At 36.6% G+C, this 19,357-nt stretch overlaps 1 protein-coding gene across 1 annotated transcript in view; it reads left to right on the plus strand.

Annotated features, from left to right (window-relative positions):
• Positions 1-10,485: 10,485 nt before the first annotated feature.
• LOC306863001 (microtubule-associated serine/threonine-protein kinase 1-like) overlaps positions 10,486-19,357 on the plus strand; it is a 35,653-nt gene continuing 26,781 nt past the window's right edge. The window contains exons 1-2 of the mRNA XM_079406136.1: positions 10,486-10,731; positions 18,719-18,747. Of these exons, the coding sequence (XP_079262262.1) occupies positions 10,693-10,731; positions 18,719-18,747 (68 nt within the window). The 5' untranslated portion in view covers positions 10,486-10,692. The remainder of the gene's footprint in view (positions 10,732-18,718; positions 18,748-19,357) is intronic.

The raw sequence follows: 19,357 nt of genomic DNA on the forward strand, positions 1-19,357 counted from the left end.
GCGCAAAAAGACGCAAAACTCAACTCGGTGTTCGTGGGCTGTAAGCCTCTCTGTGTGTGCAGAACACAGTACGCGGGTGCTGAATTAAGCTGTTTCACATCGTTTTGTGCTTGAATGTGTAAACTGGCTAGGTATATTTGTTCGTTCAAACGCAAGAAGATGTGAAATTTGAAAGAAGAACTCAATTTGCTGTCTCTCACCGCTCTCTGTGTGCACACAGGAGTCCAGCTTGGAAGTAGCTCAGGACAGTTGATGGCCATGCTGCATGTGTGTTGTCACGAAAGCTTATCATGTTTTTCAGTCCTGCCAATTTAAACATTCAAGAGATTGTAAGGCATTCTAGCACAAGATGCGAAAGAATCAGGTACTTGTGTGGTGATCAGAGAGCCGGTTGAAATAACCGGCGCCCCACATCAATCGTCACCACCTTTCTCCCCACTAGCGACAGCCCTGAGTCCTGATGCAAAACCACTTGATGGTCCTCCGTCCCGAAACTTTGTGGTGAAACAGTGGTTTAAGTAAAATTGTTGGTAAGTGTGGAGTCAATTCTGAACCACTTTAAACCATTTCAGAAGAATACTTTGACATAGCCTGCAGTTTTTCACATTGCTATTTCACTGCTTGTTCATTCAGAGCATTGCTATTATCAGGATCAGATCAGTTCATATCTGCAAATAGGCATTTTGAGGTACTGTATCTGACTGTTTGGTTTATTTTAGTTTTCTTTTGTTTAGACAAGTGTTGACAGTCTGCCTCTGGATCTGCACCCTTGGTCTAGATAATTGAATTAAACAATTAAAAAGTCTGCTATTTTAGTAATACCCAATGCTAAACTGTTAAAGTTTATGCTTCAGTAAATAAATAATCAAGCATAGAAAGCTGCCCGTTTTCATGGTGGTGAGATTATTTGCTTCTCATGTATAGTAATAATTTAATATTTGACTTCCTTAATCCAGCTGCTCTTTAGGATTAATAAACAAAACATGTCAATGCTATAAAAAAAAGTTTATAGGCCTTTATGTTTTTGAAATATCAATATCTAAATATTTGAAAGCTGTTTAACCAAATGCAGAGCATAACAAGAGGACCTTTCGCAGTTTTTATTTGTTAACCCAATGCATTTCTTTAATTGTAGTAGCTGGTTGTTGTTGTTGTTGATGTTCAAGTGTTAAGTTGATGAACTCTTACTAATGGAGGGTCTGGAGGTGGAATGGAGAAGAACAGACTCAGAGACACTGGTTCATCTGTATCAAGTGATGAGAGTCGACCAGAGTCCCAGCAGCAGGATTATCATGATAGAGCTCATTTCTTTACTGATTCAGATTCAACATGGAATCTTCTCCCTCTGTCTGGACAATCTGAGCGCTGAAGATGAGGGACAATACACATGCACAGTTTACAGTCATCAAGATTGTGTTTTCAACTGAAACAAATTTGGAAGTGGGACTTTTTATTTATTTATTTAACCTTTATTTATCCAGGTAAACTGTTTGAGAACCACTTCTCATTTACAAACATGACCTGGCCAAGAGGCTACAAAAATCAATAAGGACATACTATACGACTGTACATAGTCAAACACATAACACACATAGAACAAGCAATTGAATTAAAAAAGGTAACAGTAAAAAAAGAAAAAAGAAAAGGTGCTTAAATAAGTGTGTGTAAATATAGTTCATAATTGTCAGCAGGAACAAGAGTCAACTATGTAATTTTGGAGGTTTTGTTTAAAGGTGGAAATTGAAATCAGAGATGTAAGTTTCAGTGTGTTTTGTAGTATATTCCAGTCGTGTACTGCTGCAAAGCGGAAGGCATTACGTCCAAAGATAGTAGAAGTAGGACTGTACTAAATTTAATCAAATTACTTGATCTTGTATGATAGACGTTATGAGCAGCATGAAGAAGAGATGACAAATAGAGAGGTGTCTTGCCCAGGATTGTTTTATATATGAAGAGAAACCAGGACTACTTGGTAAGTCAACACATAAATAGTGTGGAGGACTGTAAGGAAGTACATTCATTAAGTATTCTCGTACAAATGTGAAATACTAAGTTTTCTTCTTTCTTTTTTTTTCTCACAGGACAGCAACACTATAAAAAATATGGTCTTTTACAACATGATGCATTGTTGTAGATTAAACTACCCAACAGTATGAAGTAGGCAACTTTAAATTTAATAAACTTGTACATATTCAGAAGTAAAATGCAACATGCACAGTAGTGCAGCAGTAATATTAATGCAAAACCATCCTGACGAATTCTTTTTCAGAACAATAATGTATACCTTTACGTTTTACTCTCAATACCTTAAGTCTGAGTATAGAGTATGTAAGATAATACTTTTAATTAGAGAATAGTTCACCCAAAAATGAAAATGCTGTAATAATTTACTCATTCTCTAGTTGTTCCAGGTTTGGAATGTTCATTTCTGGGTGAACTATCCCTTCAATTAAGATTTTAAATATGATTGGTTTTTCCCAAATATGATATTACTACAAGTAGTTTACCAAAAATAATTCAATATTTCTTCTAGTAATTACTTTGTCATAGCTCTAAACAATTTCTCTTTTCCTTCTTTCCCTAAATCAGACAGACCCCTGTACTGCAGGATAAAGCTGAATGTTTCAGCACTGGACAGGTTTTTAATGGTTTTGGGCTGAGCTGCGAGGCCCTGACAGTGCTGCTGGATCTTCTGAGAAGTGAACGATGACACGGATGGGGTGGGTCAATCCAGACCCTGGTGTTTCTCTTCTGTCTGCCAGTGGTACATCATACAGAGTGGTCTCCAGAGTGTTTGACATGCCTCGTTCCGCTGTCCACTGCATTGTCCTCCGAGTCGCTGAGGAGGTGATGGCCATTCGCCAAGAAATTCACCTCCTGAAGACCACAGAACACATGGAGGCAGGGCTGGGCATAAAATTGATGTTGTTTTTCTGATGTTAAAATTAAGTTATGTTGTAAATAGTTGTAAAATGTACTTTCAGTAATGTATAGAACAATTTGTTTTAATGTGTAAAAGCTTTATTTACAGGACAAAAAAATGTATAGAAGGTTTTGTAAGCTGCATTAAAAAATGAACAATGTACATAACAATTACTTCCCTTTTATTGTGAATATGCATAACAAAAAATACAAAATGTACAGAAAGCACTCAGGCTCGTTTACAAATAAATTACATTACAAAAATGAATAACATATACAACTTACCATTAAGTTTTAACTTGCATCACAAAAATAAACTGCAGAAATCAAGTCGTTTAATTGACAATGTGACATTAAAAAAATATATATGTACCCATTTTTTCCACTGTTAAAATAATTTATTGTCTCTCCATTCAACCCAGTATCAAGGCAGTTCGTGATTTAGTCACGTAATTTAATCTATTTATTCGTGGCAGGGACACGTTTATTTCGTTATTTTCGTAACTCCAGTCGTGCACCTTCAAACAGGTAAGGGTATCAATCTTTTCCTTTTTCATGCGGTCATTATTTTAATTATTTCAGTGTTTCTGCGATGCACGGCTTGTGCTAAAATGGAAGCGTATGCATTCAGATTAGTTAGTGGAACAGAGCCTAACAGCTGCTAACGTTAGCCTAGCATTGACATTAGCCTAAGCTAACTTCTATTATATATAGACCTGCTGCCGTTTGAAATAAATAAATAAAAGCATTTTAAACCGTTTTAAATCTTCAGCTTTTAGACGTGGCTGATGACTGCACTACAGATCAACCCAGTATTGTGTTATGACCATGCAAAAAGTTCACACATTTACCATATTTTTACCATAGTAACTGTTTCTCTACCGTGTCATGTGTAGTAGTCAATGCACAGTAACTACAACATATTTACCATGCTTCTCCCACCATAACTGCAGTTTTACTGTGGTATTTGTAGGTATGGTTACCACAACAATGTTGGTGATTTTACCATAGTAACTGTGTTTACTGTCTACTCTTTGTATTTAAAGAACAGTAACACAGCTTCTACCATGTTTTTACTGCATATTTGTTGTTAAAGCACAATAACACAACTCTTAAAATTGTTTTACCACAGTAACCGTAGTTTTACTGTGGTATTTGTAGTTAAAGCAGTAAATACAGAAGAAATTATAAATCAATATTTTTTTACGTCAGATCACATTCTCCAGCAGCTCTTTTAAGAAATCATCTCTTATAAAAGCCATCACTTATTTTTCCCAACTGTAATCCATAATTCATTTACACGTAGTTTTGCTGTCTCGCTCTCTTTCGTGACATTTTATAATCTCATAATTTTAACCGATTCTGACAGAAAGCTGCAGGGAACTTGATCTCGAAGCTCCCAATGCTGATCTTGAAGAAGCTGAACACATCCTTCAAAGATTCAACGCTTCACAGGTTTTGTTAGTTATAATATCCTTATTTTATGTGTTAATAATAACATAAATATTTTGGTCACAGATCATTTTTAACACACTGTCTCAACATGTATTTCTCTTTGCTTTAGCTGAAAGGGAAGACCAAAGGAGGGCCTGTCCTGGGATTTGATTTTGGCTGTATTGTGCGTTTACGGAGAAGTCCAAAAGCTGCAAAGGCAAACACTTCCAATGGTACGTCTGTGTTGGTCACAGCAGCTTGACTGAACTGTACTGCAGATACAATTTGCACAGCATTTGATGTTTCTTAATCTTTGCTTATCGCACTTATCCCACGGCCCCATCAGCAAGAACCCCAACAAAGTGTCATGTCGAAGTAGTAATAATTCATACAATTTAACAAGTCAGCAAATTCATAAAATATTGTAGTAGCGTACTCGTACAAAATGCTACCACTATTACTCCTACTGCTGTCACTGGCCATTGCCTCAACTCTCATGCAGATTGTGCCTATTGTAAGTAGCCGGAGTGTTTATATCAAAGTTTATATTAAGTCAATTTTTTATATTATTAACCTTAACAGTCTCTTCCCGTTCTAACAGTACATGATATCTGTCCACACCTCAGAGTCTGCTTTCCATGTTGATTTTTATTGAACGCATCTGTCTAAAAAGCAAGAGTCTGGAAATGCTAGTTTAACTTGTCACGTGACAAATCAGATCTTCAATTAATTTGGCCAAATCAGATCACTTAAAGCTGTTCACACCAAGAACAAGATATATAATAACTATTTATTTTTCACACCAACAGATGATAACGTTCTATTTATTATAAGTGTGTGCTGCGGTTATGTTGTCAAGCTCTTTAAAGTCTGGTGGATTCTGATTGGCTGTCAATGTTTTTATTGTTCATCATCTGGAAAAACTTCTTCTGAAAGAGATTCCAATGATATTGTTTCTCTGTGTCATTAAATGTTAAATAGCTGCAGTGTGGACTCATCCTTGGTGTGAAGAGGCCTTTAAACTGCTTGTAATACTGTCAGCATGTAGTAATATTCATATAGTTCATATTAGCTTGCTATTGAAGAATACAGATTTTTCTAATTCCGTTTTCCTCTCATTCTGTTAAACTTCCACCCAAAATCCTGCCTATTTCTCCTCATCTTATTTCTTTATTCCGTCACTCACTTTTTTATACTCTGTTGTAACTGAGAGTTTGCATGATGGCCAAATATAACAATAAAACACTATATAGATTGATTCCTATTAAAGAAACCGTATTAAAGTTTTTCAGTCAAGAGTAGTGAGGGATTTTTCACTTTGTGTTTGGTGTTTTATTAACATTAAAGGAATAATTAACCCAAGAATTAAAATAGGCTAGTGTTTTATTTTTATCCCTTCATTTACTCACTCAAAAGTTGTTTTAAACCTGAGCTTCCTTCTTCTGTTAAACATAAACGCTATTTTGAAGAAGCTGGAAAACCAAACAGTTGCTGGTCCACAGTGACTTCCATAGTATTTCTTTCCTCCTACTGTCAAAGTCAATGTGGACCAGTTTGGTTACCAGCATTCTTCAAAATATCTTCTTACTGATGTGAATGTATGTGGCACTGTACAGCATATTGATACGGCGGCACCAGAACTGCAGCTGATATAATGTGCTCTGTAGCAAGATACAACGATATTTCTTCAGAAGCAGATCATGGAGACAGTTTTATCAGAGACGCTGCTGGCCAAATGGGTGCCATAAGCAGGATTTTATTGTTGTGCCCCCTCCCTCAAATATCATGGAAGTAAAAAAAAAAAAAAAACACCTACCATAGGGGCCAAAATAAAACTTTAATAAAATATAAAAGTCAATTAATTACAAGTACTCTCTCTATAATGCTGAGTCCCACAAAAAGTCAGGCAAAATACTCAAACTAAACAACAAAACTGTATAACACTCACAGAGTGAATTCATGCCAAAAACACTCAAAATAGAAATAAAACGGTAAATTAATTCACAGAAGTATTTTATCCGAGGAAAGACCTGTCTGTCTCTCTCCGTGACAGCTCAGCGTCGTCTGATTCTGTTCCCCATCAATGACAAATTAACCAACCAATAAGAATCCTCCTTTCAGGATGGAAGGCGGGATCATAGCTTTTACAGCCAATCAGATTACTCAACAATATTTGCATACCAATTTTATAAAAAAGGGTCCACCCTTTTAAAGGGACAGCATGCAAACACAATCCTATATATGTATTTTTAAATTAGGTATAAAAAGGTTGTAATTAACTCGATTTGACCAGGGTTACACTCTTCCCCTTCTTAAATTCTTATGTCCTTTTGAGAGGGAGTGATTATTTATACCTGAACAGTAGGAATTGCATTGAGCAAAATAGGCAATCACAGATATTTCTGTCAATCAGAGATGTTAGAGATGCTCTGAATCCTTTCATTAGGAACAAAAGACCTTTTGTGAAACAGAAAGGTTCTTCAGATGTTAAAAGTTCTTTATGGAACCATTTAGACAAAAAAGGTTCTTGTATGGCATCATGAAGCACCTTTATTTTTAAGAGTGTAGCCTATCGCTGTAAAAAAAAAAAAAAAAAATTGAGACTTAAAATTTTAAGGCAAATTTTTGAGTTTTCTCAACTTCTTGTTTTAAGTTTATACAACAAAAAGTTGAGAAATGTCCTAAAAAATAAGTTGAGAAAACTAAAAAATCTGCTGAAGCTGGTTGCCTTAAACTTTTTTTTTTATTTATTTTTTTTATTTTTGTTTTTTTATTTTTTTTACAGTGTACATCTTCCAGATGTTCTATGACAATGTGTTACTTTATAGGAACACTGCACTTTTTATATAGTTCAATAATAGTAGTTCAATAATAGTTAAATAATAACAAATACACTTTTGATCGTATCACTTGTCTTGGAGCACTGAGAATTGCTGTTTATGTTGTTTCATTTGTTTATGCTTGAAAACAAGCATCGTATTTGTTATTCCAGAGTTTCATTAAGTGTTCTTAATCAAATAGTTTTTAATTCAGTTATCTTTTGATGCTGCTTTTTTGTTATCATTTGTCAAATGTTATCGATTTAGAATCGATTAGATTCTAATATCGAACCAAAGCCAAAACAGTAGTATGGAGCAATCGCCCCCTTCATCTTTTTGGCCATATAAATACCAGCATCGGCACTAAATCACATGATTTTGCTCAGTTTGGGCCTCTGAATAAAACTGGGCTGTTTTTTCGTTTTCCATATTCTCAATATTTGATTCAATATGAGCCATAAGATCCTTAAGAATCAAATACATTTCTCAACAAAAATCTCATATGCACTTTAATTTTTTTTTTTTTTGGTCTAAAGGTTCATTTAACTGTTCCAAAAAAAAAATTTGGAGTATTATTTCATAAGTCAGTCTCTACAGGGTTAAACATTATTGTCATCTTAAATATGACGCTAATCATAATAATTCAGTTTTGTTATGTATAGACTCATAGGGGAGTACTGATTCATTCTGCATCACACAGCAATGTTTGTCACTTAATACGTAATGAATGATGTCTGTCTGCCGGGTATTTCTGGACTGAGTCCTTGCTCATGAATCAACAGCTTGTGTGTGTGTGTGTGTTTGGAGTAGATCCTCCTCCAGCCTGTGTCTCTGGCAGAAAGTCTGAAGGATTGTGCATTATCTATTTGTCTGCTCTCAAATAAATCTTCCATTGAACTTCAAGACATCAATATGAGCATCACAGAAAATCCATGTCACATATTCATAGACAGTTTACAATGTCAAACTACAAATGCACATACACAATTAAAGCATTGAATATACAACACACAAATCATCAATATTTTGTCTTCTTTTTTACTAAGATACATTGTTAGATTTAAATAATACAAAATGTTGATAATAAAATGAGGAAAATACATTTCAATTGAAGATGTAGCCTCAAATAATAATAAAAAAAAGTCTATACATTTGAATGACAGTCAAGTTCATTGGTCTGATGATATGCAAAATGCTTCAGTGGAAATATAAAAACCAACAACAGCTCACTGGTGCTTCTGCTTGTGTGCAAAACCCACAAATATAGCACTGCTAATGAAAACATGAATTATAACAAAGCATCCAAAACCAGTTTTGAAACTGTTTTCAGACTGTTAGCACATTGCTTTGCTGGTTTCGAAGCATGAACCTCAATGAATTTAAAAGTATTTGCCATCAGAACAAGACTAAATACTCACAATATATATTTTTAAAACAACTCTGAAATATCAGATGCAGTTTTGCTTTATATTTTTGAAACATTTTTATTGGAAAACAAGGTGAAAATGCTGGTTAAGAGTAGCTTTTTTATATACAACTAACCTATACTCATCTTCGATATCTCAAAATATACTGTAACAGAAATACAGTGAGTCATTACAGACTCTATCATGACATACTGATGACATATTGATGAGTCTGTCTCTGATGATGTCCCCATATGATGATGCTAAATAGCATCTCAAAAGTTTAACAGTCAGAACAAAACAGCCGACATCTTTTCAAAGCTCTTACATCTGTTTCTATGTCGGACTCTCCCAAGGGGCCCTGATTTGTTCAGTTGGATGTTTTGTAGAAGAACAGATGCTCCACACACCATCTGTTATTAAAGCAATATTTCCCAAACCTTATTCTGTATACAAACAAATATTGCCACTGTAAATATACAGTGTACTGTTAATAGAGTGCATATGAATGAATATTGCATTCTGACGGCACCCATTGACTGGAGAGGATCCATTGGTCAGAAAGTGATGCAATGCTACATTTCTCCAAATCTGATGAAGAAACAAACTCATCTACATCTTGTACGGCCTGATGGTGATCACATTTTCAGCAAATTTTCAATTTTGGGTGAGCTATTCTTTTAATACAAACACATGCTTCTCAATGCACATGCTGCTAAAATTGTGGGGGTAGCATGTTAGCATGCTATTGTGACATTCTCGGCATGTGTGACAGAAATCTGTTGCTGTGTGTCATCCAGTGTGTTGTAAACAGCATCTGGGAGCGCTGCTGTATGGGATCAGTCGGATCAGGCCTGTCAGACTGATCCCAGCGCAGCGTTTGTCCGGTTTTCCTGTACGGATGAGTGATGTCACCAGTGACCATATGTTATGCAAATATGCTCAATATTTCACAATGGTTCAGCAGTGCAATGGTTCAGTAGTTTTAACACTAATACAATAAAAAAAGATTGTTCTTGTGGCCACGTTAGCCGCAAATTAACCATGGTTTTGTTACTTCAAATAACACATTTACAAATAAGTAATAGGCCTAATTTGTTTTGTTATAAAAACAGACCTAAGCCAACAATAGCCTTTAAAATGACTTAAAATGGATTATATAAAAACAATGAGGCAATAATGATTGGTTAATTAATTATATGGTTTCATCGAGTAACACTGTTAAAATACATAATGTAGGCAAATACAAAATAAACAATTTATGTACATTACATGTTATTACAAATGCCTGCGAAGGGAGCCAAAGGCCTGGTAATTGCTGCTGTTATAGTTACAGGACGATCAAGTCCTTGTTTAATAGGCTATTGACCAAACATTTCATTCAAATATCCACTTAATCTTTCATTTTTGGCCACCTTTTTGCTATAGATAACACAGCTTCTATAATTTCTTTAACAAAAAACATGCGGACATCACAACCCTTACACAAATTAACCATGGTTTTATCATAGTTTGGTTTTCTTTTGCGTGATTTCTGAATGCTTGAGACCATAAAATCAATCAGACAACTGTATTACTGCCATAGGGAACTGTCTAGAGCTACAATTGTCATTTGTAAATAATACAATTTATTTATTTACTTATTTTATTAAAGTTCTATTTTGACCCCTATAGTATAGACCCCCCCCCCCCCCCCCCCCCCCTTTTTTTTTTTATTTCCATAATATTTGAGGCAGGGGCTATGCTATGCACCAAATATCCCAACATAACATGCGTAATGAGTAATAAATGAATAAAACGCCCCGATGCATCAATGTGTTGATGAGAGGAGGAGACAGTTAAACATCCCGGAGACAGAGAGGATGACATGAATGAGAGAGAGAGAGAGAGAGAGAGAGAGAGAGGGAGGGAGGGGGTGATACTGAAAGAAGCGGACGCGTCGTGTCACTCGTGTTGATCTCGCGCACGGTCCTTTATGACGTCACATCCAGCGCTCGGTCTTCTTCTGCGGGACGCGAGCGTCGCGAAGCCCCCTCCAGCCTCCGGTATGATCCGGATTACGGTGTCCCGGTGGATGCGAGCGCACTGAGCTCTTCTCCCCTGATCTCGACATGGACGACTCGGGAATAATCCGGCGCAGGCGGCTCCAGGTCAGACATGCACCCCTCTAACACCAGCTCTGTGGCTCTGGACTGGACCAGGGTCATAGTAGGGTCTCGGGCCACGGAGACTGGAGATACCATAGTATTCTTTCAAGTACCTTGAATTAACATGGTGTTTTAACATGGTAAACATTCATTACTATGGTACATCATGGTATTCTGATCTGATTGGACCACGTAAGGATAGTGTAACCAGTGGGGGGTGGTATTCTTTGAAATACCATGGTAAATGGACATGGTAATCCTTCAGTACCATGCTATGCTATTAGTGTGTTTTTGTAAACAAGTACTATAGTATAACCATGTTTTCCAGTATTTAATAATATTGTGCTTTTGGCTATGCATTGAGGTAATACCATGGTATTCTTTGAAGTAACATGTTTTTAAACATTCAGCACTATCAAGAATACCATGGTATTGCTATCTGATACTCCCATTACTACATAGAGACAGTGTAAACAGTGGGGAGTGGTATTCTTTGGAATACCATGGTAAATGAATGTGGTAATTGTTCAGTACCATGGTATTAATGTGTTTTTGAACATGGATTATAGTGATACCATGTTTTCTTGATATGTACCATGGCATTATAATGGTTTTTGTCCATTAATGGGGTATCACCATGATATTCTTTGAATTGCCTTGAAGTAATATAGTATATGAATATGGTAAACATTAATTACTATGGTATAGATCAAAAATATCATGGTATTACTACTGTTATTCTCTGAATGGGCCACATAAGGACAGTCTAACCAATGAGGGGTGGTATTCTTTGGAGTACCGTATCATTTCATGTAGTATATCAACATGCTATTGGCATGTTTTTCTGTACAATATACTGTAGTAATACCATGTTTTCTAGACATGTAACATGGCAATACTGTGGTTTTTGGCCCAATATGCCTAAACAATCAGTACTAAGGTTTGTATCAAAAATACCATGGTATTGTTGCTGCTGATATCTGGTCCACATAAGAACTAACCAATGGGAAATTGTATTGTTTGAAATACCATGGCAAATGAAGGGGACATTTATTAATAATAATACCATGTTTTTGAACACTGGCAATAATATGGATTTCTTTGAAGTAGCATGTAAATACCATGGTATTTAAATGTGATTTTCGTTTTGTGGCATTTTTATATATGGCATCTGAGACTATTTGTAAGGTGAAAATAATTCAGCCTCTTCAATACTGAGGATTTCTGATCTGCGATGATGAGATATGTGCATGTGTGTGTGTGTTCAGTGGGGTTTATCAGAATATACTGCTTTGTCGGGACAAATGTGTGTGTGTGTGTGTGTAAACATCAGAAACCGCTTCTGTATCTAGAGTTGCACAATGAGTTAAACGGTCTGATATGATATCTCTCTCTCTCACACACACACACACACACACACACACACACACACACACACACACACACACACACACAGAGAGTCATCAGTGGAGAGTCACTCATGAAGTCTCAGAATACATTGTATCAAAATATGAATATAACCAACATGCACATGCATTTTTAGACAATGCAAACATTCATCTTTCTGTAAACAGCCACATTATCTGAGGTGAAATGGGTTTCATTGTTTTCATGACAATGTCACAGTGCAAAAAAAACACAATGCTCCTAATAATAGAATTCATTCATGCAAAATATAATTGCTTGGCATCTTGTTTAAATGTGTTTCAAACGTGACATATTTTTTGCTTGGTGTGAAAATAATTGCCCTCAACGAATTTTCCTGTCCCTCGGGTCTGTCCCGTTCATCACGCTTACACACACTCATTAGTTAACACCCCTCCCCGCTCCGCTGCACTGTTGCTGCCATATGGTGCAACACACTGTCTCAGAGGTCAAAGGCCACTCCCATCATGCAGCGGGGTCTTGCATACATATTAAGAGCTGATGCAGGAGGGTTTTAGGTGCATGCATGTGGCTCTAAATTAGACTTAAGTTTCATTTTTTTTCATCATATTTGACATGCATTTGTCAATTTCGGAGCTCAACGGTGTTAGTCTCTGTCGTTGACCCTCAAAACTGTCGATTTTCGCTGTGACGCAGACTCCAGCAAATTTCTGGAAGTCTGTCGTTTAATTACTGAAGGCGTCCAATGCACGTTTTCTCCTGATGCGCAGAGCCATTAGTAAAAACAGTCAGAGGAAATCCCGAAAATGAAGGCGCAGCGATAACTCAGGGGCTGTTTTGCGGATGCTGGCACCGGGGCGCTCTTAGGTTAATGAGGCTCAGATTATGGGGCTGGCGCAGGAAATGATGGGTTTGCACCAATCGGCGGGCAGGAGGCCCAGATAGTGCCATTTCATTACTGCTCAGACTGCTTCTTCAGCCCGTCATCATTCAGACGGATCATCTAGAATTATAAATCCACTGTGATCAGACTCTATTCAGCCCGAATTAAAAAGAGAAGTATAATATAATAGAAGTAAATATTTTTTGAAGAAAACGAGCCTGCTCAGGATGTTTATAAAGAGCAGAACTTCTCAATGAGGGACTGACATGAAGTTCATTTTCAGATTTTTACAATTTATTGACGTTAAAATGATCAAATGTGTTTTCCAGTTATGATATTGTGATATTATATCTCATGACTCATAACTGTAATGTTTAAGAGCATCTCTGTGTTGAGTATATGGCTGACGGATGGAGTGAACGCTTCATTACCGCAGCTGAAGTGCTTTTGCTCGGCTGATCTCTGCTCAGAGTTTGGCAGCTTGTTCTCGATCGGCTACCATCTGTCTGCATGCGTTTACCGGGCTGCTCTTCTCCACGGGGTTTCTGGGAAGCTTTTACATCATTTAAAGAAGGAAACTCAATTACTGTCTAAAATTAAACACGTGAGTCACAGTGAAACAAACAGGCAGCACGAGTGTCTGTCTTCAGAGAAACTAGAGATGATCTGCAGCCTTCTGTTGCTTTACGTGGAAAACTGCACCTCAGTATTGTAGTACATTATAAAACAGTACGCGATAATGACGTATTGAGTGTAAATTATAATTTTAATTCAAATTATTAAATGGATGCCACCTTATTGGGACAATAAAGCCCTCCCTACTCCTACCCTAACCCTACCCGATACTTTTATTTTCAACTTTTTGATTATTTCCTTATTTTTGATTGAAAATACATGCCTTTCCGATGCGGTATGAGATTTGAAAAGGGAGAAAAAAAGTTCGGTAAAAGATGGGCTCGAACTCGGGTCGATTGTGTCAAAAAGCATGCGCCTTACCATCTACACCACTCAAAATGATGTTCAATTGGCGTCTTTTTTTTAGGGTTGATCAACCCAATCACACCTTGGTGGGCGGAGTTACTGTAAATAGCCTTTGCCAACAAGGCAGGCTATTTGCACTTAGTGTAAATAGACGCTCCATTATTTTTATTCCTGAAATGTGGAAATGCTAGGAAAAAGTCCTGCATGCTGCTCGTTTGCATGTAGCTTGCACATCTTTATTAAATATGAATATTTTAGTGAAATATCTTCTTCGACCATCATGTTTATGAAAAGTGGAATTGCTCTGACATGGTTTTCACATTTTATACTCACTGTATAGTGAGCTACATTAGAAGCAGAATGATGCAGGAGAAAGTGTTTGGTGCAGCTCTGTGAATGTTTATGTGTGCTGTAATGCCCTTGGGTGAGTGATCTCTCAGGTTAGTTACAGTGTAATTGACCCGACGGGTCGGTCAGAGTGAGTTTAAACTCAGTCGATGAAGCTTGATCCTCAGGAGCGATTATTCACGGGACGAGTCAGCAGCACACTAACACTGTTGTCATGGATACACATGCTTTTATTGAGGATCAATACGTGAGCTGACGGCCGACCAGAGCGCAGAGATGCGGCGTTTGATCAGTTAGTCGTTACAAAGTGAGCGGCTTCTGCTGCTGAGTAATAATACAGCTAAAAATACAACACCTCTGATACACACTTTTCATTTTTTAATGTCAGAAATCAATATCGTCGTGGCCTAATGGTTAGAGAGTCGGACTCTTAATCGAAAGGTTGCGGGTTCGAGTCCCCGGCCGGCAGGGATTGTAGGTGGGGGGAGTGAATGTCCAGCGCTCTCTCCACCCTCAATACCACGACTGAGGTGCCCTTGAGCAAGGCACCGAACCCCCAACTGCTCCCCGGGCGCCGCAGCATGGCTGCCCACTGCTCCGGGTGTGTGTTCACGGTGTGTGTGTGTGTGTGTGTTCACTACTCACTGCTGTGTGTGTGCACTTGGATGGGTTAAACGCAGAGCACCAATTTCGAGTATGGGTCACCATACTTGACAATACGTCACGACAAAAAAAAAAAAACAATACGTCACGACAAAAATATTGAGCTTTTATATGACGAAACATTGGATTATTCTTGGTTTGTTTTGTTGTAGCTGTTCAAATCTGTGTTCAATTGTCCTCAAAATAATGCCTCAATATCTCACTGGTCCTGAAATAAGGCTTTCATTTCTTTATGCAAAATGAATTGTGTTTTTTGCGGTTGACATGTTTTGACAGGTTTCGTCTCTAGATTGTGTTTCTCGTGGATTTGGTTTCCAGTGTGAATGTTGTAAAATGAGGCACATTGTTAATTGTGAAAGCACATCAATGTCCAAGGACATCTGAGCTGCTTGTATCGAGCTGCTCAGAGACAACTTTTTGTTGAATACACTCTTAAAAATAAAGGTGCTTCATGATGCCATAGAAGAACCTTTTTGTCTAAATGGTTCCATAAAGAGCTTTTAACATCCGAAGAACCTTTCTGTTTCACAAAAGTTCCTTGTGACGAAAGAAGGTTCTTCAGATTATAAAACGGTAAGAAAGACAAGGTTCTTTAAAGAACCTTTGACTGAATGGTTCTTTGTGGAAGCAAAAATTTTTATTTTATGGCATCGCTTGAAGAACCTTTTGAAGCACCTTTATTTTTAAGAGTGTAACATGCATGAAATGTCTCTTATTAACATATTCTATTACTATGCTCAACTATAATTGGCTAAAACTGAGAGTGCTTTTTTTAGCCAGCTGACTTTGGATTGGCTGAGATGTCTTTAGAGGGCGGGGCTTGGAGCGTGATTGATGGGATGAAGTTCTTTACTAACATGCAAAGCCAAATTATTAACTTCAAGAACATGAACGTAGTAAACGGAATGGTTTTGTTTGGTTGAATGTGTTTAACATGTACGTCCTGTTTGTCTGTGTCTGAATGAACGTATGCTTAATTTCTGGTGGAGTCTCTCAGAGAGACAGAGAGTCTGTCAGAAAGAAGAATGAGAGTGGATTATGTGTTCAAGCAGAGAGAATTGAAGGACGGGAGCGCTGCCAGAACAGTTTGTTTGTTCCAGTGTGATTCATCCACAGAAACCCAACAAACCATCACATCTGCGTCGTGTCCAGCATGTTGCTAAAATCATGTGCCAAACTGTTTTCAAATACAAACTCAGTGGCATTCACACTCTTCAAATCCATATTAAATAGCTTCTCATTTATTTTTTCACATTATTTTATCATTTAAGTCATTCTTTTTGTCAGATGGTTCTGCTTGTGAAGTGTGTTTGTGCCTCTTTCTTTATGAGGCTTAAGATCTCTGCACACGGAGTCTGAAATTTTCATATGCGTTTTTTCATATTCGTAATCCTAAAAATTTGTCACACACAGAAACCTTGTACACTGAAGGTCACTGCACACTGAGCCCGAAATTTTTGTGCGAAATTTTCGCACGTTAAAAAATAAATATGACCTCATGTTGTGTAAATCACATTTGCACACTGCCTCCGAACCTTTCGTCCGTCAAAAAAAAATTCGGATCAGGTTCGATTTTCTGCGTTTTCGCATCCGTAGCATGCATTTTGATAGGAAAGGATGGGAATACGAAAAAACGGAAAAACGCATGCAAAAATTTCGGATTCAGATTGCAATGACCTTAAGTCCGAAATTTTCGTCCGAAATTTTCGCACGTTAAAAAATAAATACGACCTCACGTTGTGTCAATCATGAAACTTTTATCTGTCAAAAAAAATTCGGATCAGGTTCGATTTTCTGCATTTTCGCATCCGTAGCATGCATTTTGATAGGAAAGGATGGGAAATACGAAAAAATTGAAAAACTTCGGACTCAGTGTGCAAGGACCTTAAATTCGTAATTTTCATCTGAAATTTTCGCACGTTAAAAAATAAATACGACCTCACGTTGTCAATCATGAAACTTTTATCCATCAAAAAAAATTAGGATCAGGTTCGATTTCTTTGCGTTTTCGCATCTGTAGCATGCATTTTGATAGGAAAGGATGGGAAATACGAAAAAATGGAAAAACTTCAGACTCAGTGTGCAAGGACCTTAAATTCGTAATTTTCATCTGATATTTTTGCACGTTAAAAAATAAATACGACCTCACGTTGTCAATCATGAAACTTTTATCCATCAAAAAAAATTAGGATCAGGTTCGATTTCTTTGCGTTTTCGCATCTGTAGCATGCATTTTGATAGGAAAGGATGGGAAATACGAAAAAATGGAAAAACTTCAGACTCAGTGTGCAAGGACCTTAAATTCGTAATTTTCATCTGATATTTTTGCACGTTAAAAAATAAATACGACCTCACGTTGTCAATCATGAAACTTTTATCCATCAAAAAAAATTAGGATCAGGTTCGATTTCTTTGCGTTTTCGCATCCGTAGCATGCATTTTGATAGGAAAGGATGGGAAATACGAAAAAATGGAAAAACTTCGGACTCAGTGTGCAAGGACCTTAAATTCGTAATTTTCATCTGATATTTTTGCACGTTAAAAAATAAATACGACCTCACGTTGTCAATCATGAAACTTTTATCCATCAAAAAAAATTAGGATCAGGTTCGATTTCTTTGCGTTTTCGCATCTGTAGCATGCATTTTGATAGGAAAGGATGGGAAATACGAAAAAATGGAAAAACTTCAGACTCAGTGTGCAAGGACCTTAAATTCGTAATTTTCATCTGATATTTTTGCACGTTAAAAAATAAATACGACCTCACGTTGTCAATCATGAAACTTTTATCCATCAAAAAAAATTAGGATCAGGTTCGATTTCTTTGCGTTTTCGCATCTGTAGCATGCATTTTGATAGGAAAGGATGGGAAATGCGAAAAAATGGAAAAACTTCGGACTCAGTGTGCGAGGACCTTAAATTCGTAATTTTCATCTGATATTTTTGCACGTTAAAAAATAAATACGACCTCACGTTGTCAATCATGAAACTTTTATCCATCAAAAAAAATTAGGATCAGGTTCGATTTCTTTGCGTTTTCGCATCTGTAGCATGCATTTTGATAGGAAAGGATGGGAAATGCGAAAAAATGGAAAAACTTCGGACTCAGTGTGCGAGGACCTTAAATTCGTAATTTTCGCACGTTAAAAAATAAATATGACCTCATGTTGTGTAAATAAAGTTTGCACACTGCCTCCGAACCTTTCGTCCATCAAAAAAAAATTAGGATCAGGTTTGATTTCTTTGCGTTTTCGCATCTGTTACATGCATTTTGATAGGAAAGGATGGGAAATGCAAAAAAATGGAAAAACTTTGGTCTCAGTGTGCAAGGACCTTAAATTCGTAATTTTCGCACGTTAAAAAATAAATATGACCTCATGTTGTGTAAATAAAGTTTGCACACTGCCTCCGAACCTTTCGTCCATCAAAAACAAATTAGGATCAGATTCGATTTTCTGCGTTTTCGCATCCGTAGCATACACTTTGATAGGAAAGGATGGGGAATACACAAAAACGGAAAGACTGTGTGTACTATGACCTTAAACGTGATTGACATAACATGAGGTCGTATTTATTTTTTAACGTGTGAAAATTTTGAATGAATTTTGAATAGCCTTTACTCTGATATTTCTAATCTAATTTAATGATATGCATAAGTGTGAGTTTATCCTGTCTGATCTCTGTTTTCTCTCTCTCTTTTCTCTTGTCTCTCTGTCTTCGGCCCAGAAGGATCTTCCTCTGCCCCGTAAAAACAGCAGGTGAGTCTCTTTTCAGTCATAATAAATAGATAAATAAATGCTTCATTTACATGTTTTATTTGGACTGGAGGTACAAAGCTACAGAGTAGTTACCTCTCGACGATAAGTGTATTAACTGTGGTATTTTAGAGATTGCTGTGGTAAATTTTCATATGGCTTAATTTTGTTTGCAGTACAAACTCAGCCTAGTGTTGTTTTAATATCACTGAGATATTATTATAGTATGTGTAAATATTTTGAATTAGATTTTATTTTTCTGTTTTTGCTTTAGTCGAAGGTTTAGTCATTTTGTTGTGTGTTTTGGTCATTTGTACTGTACGTTAAAACATTGAAAACTTTATTTTAATAGTGAAAAATCCTACTAAATCATTTAATAATATTGAAATTATTATAAATATTTAGCAGTAAATATATACCAACATAATGTATATGTATTTTACAATTAAACTTGTATTTGTTTTTACTCTTCTAGTAATGTTAATTTGGAAGTTTTAGTTTTAGTTTTATGTCTATATAGTTTTTTTGTTTGTTTTGATTTTTAAATTTATTAAATTTGAATTTATTAGTTTTAAAAAATGAGAAATGTTGTATTTGCATCTATCTGAAATAA

This window comes from Barbus barbus (genome assembly GCF_936440315.1).
Source record: "Barbus barbus genome assembly, chromosome: 4".
Classification (NCBI taxonomy): Eukaryota; Metazoa; Chordata; class Actinopteri; order Cypriniformes; family Cyprinidae; genus Barbus; species Barbus barbus.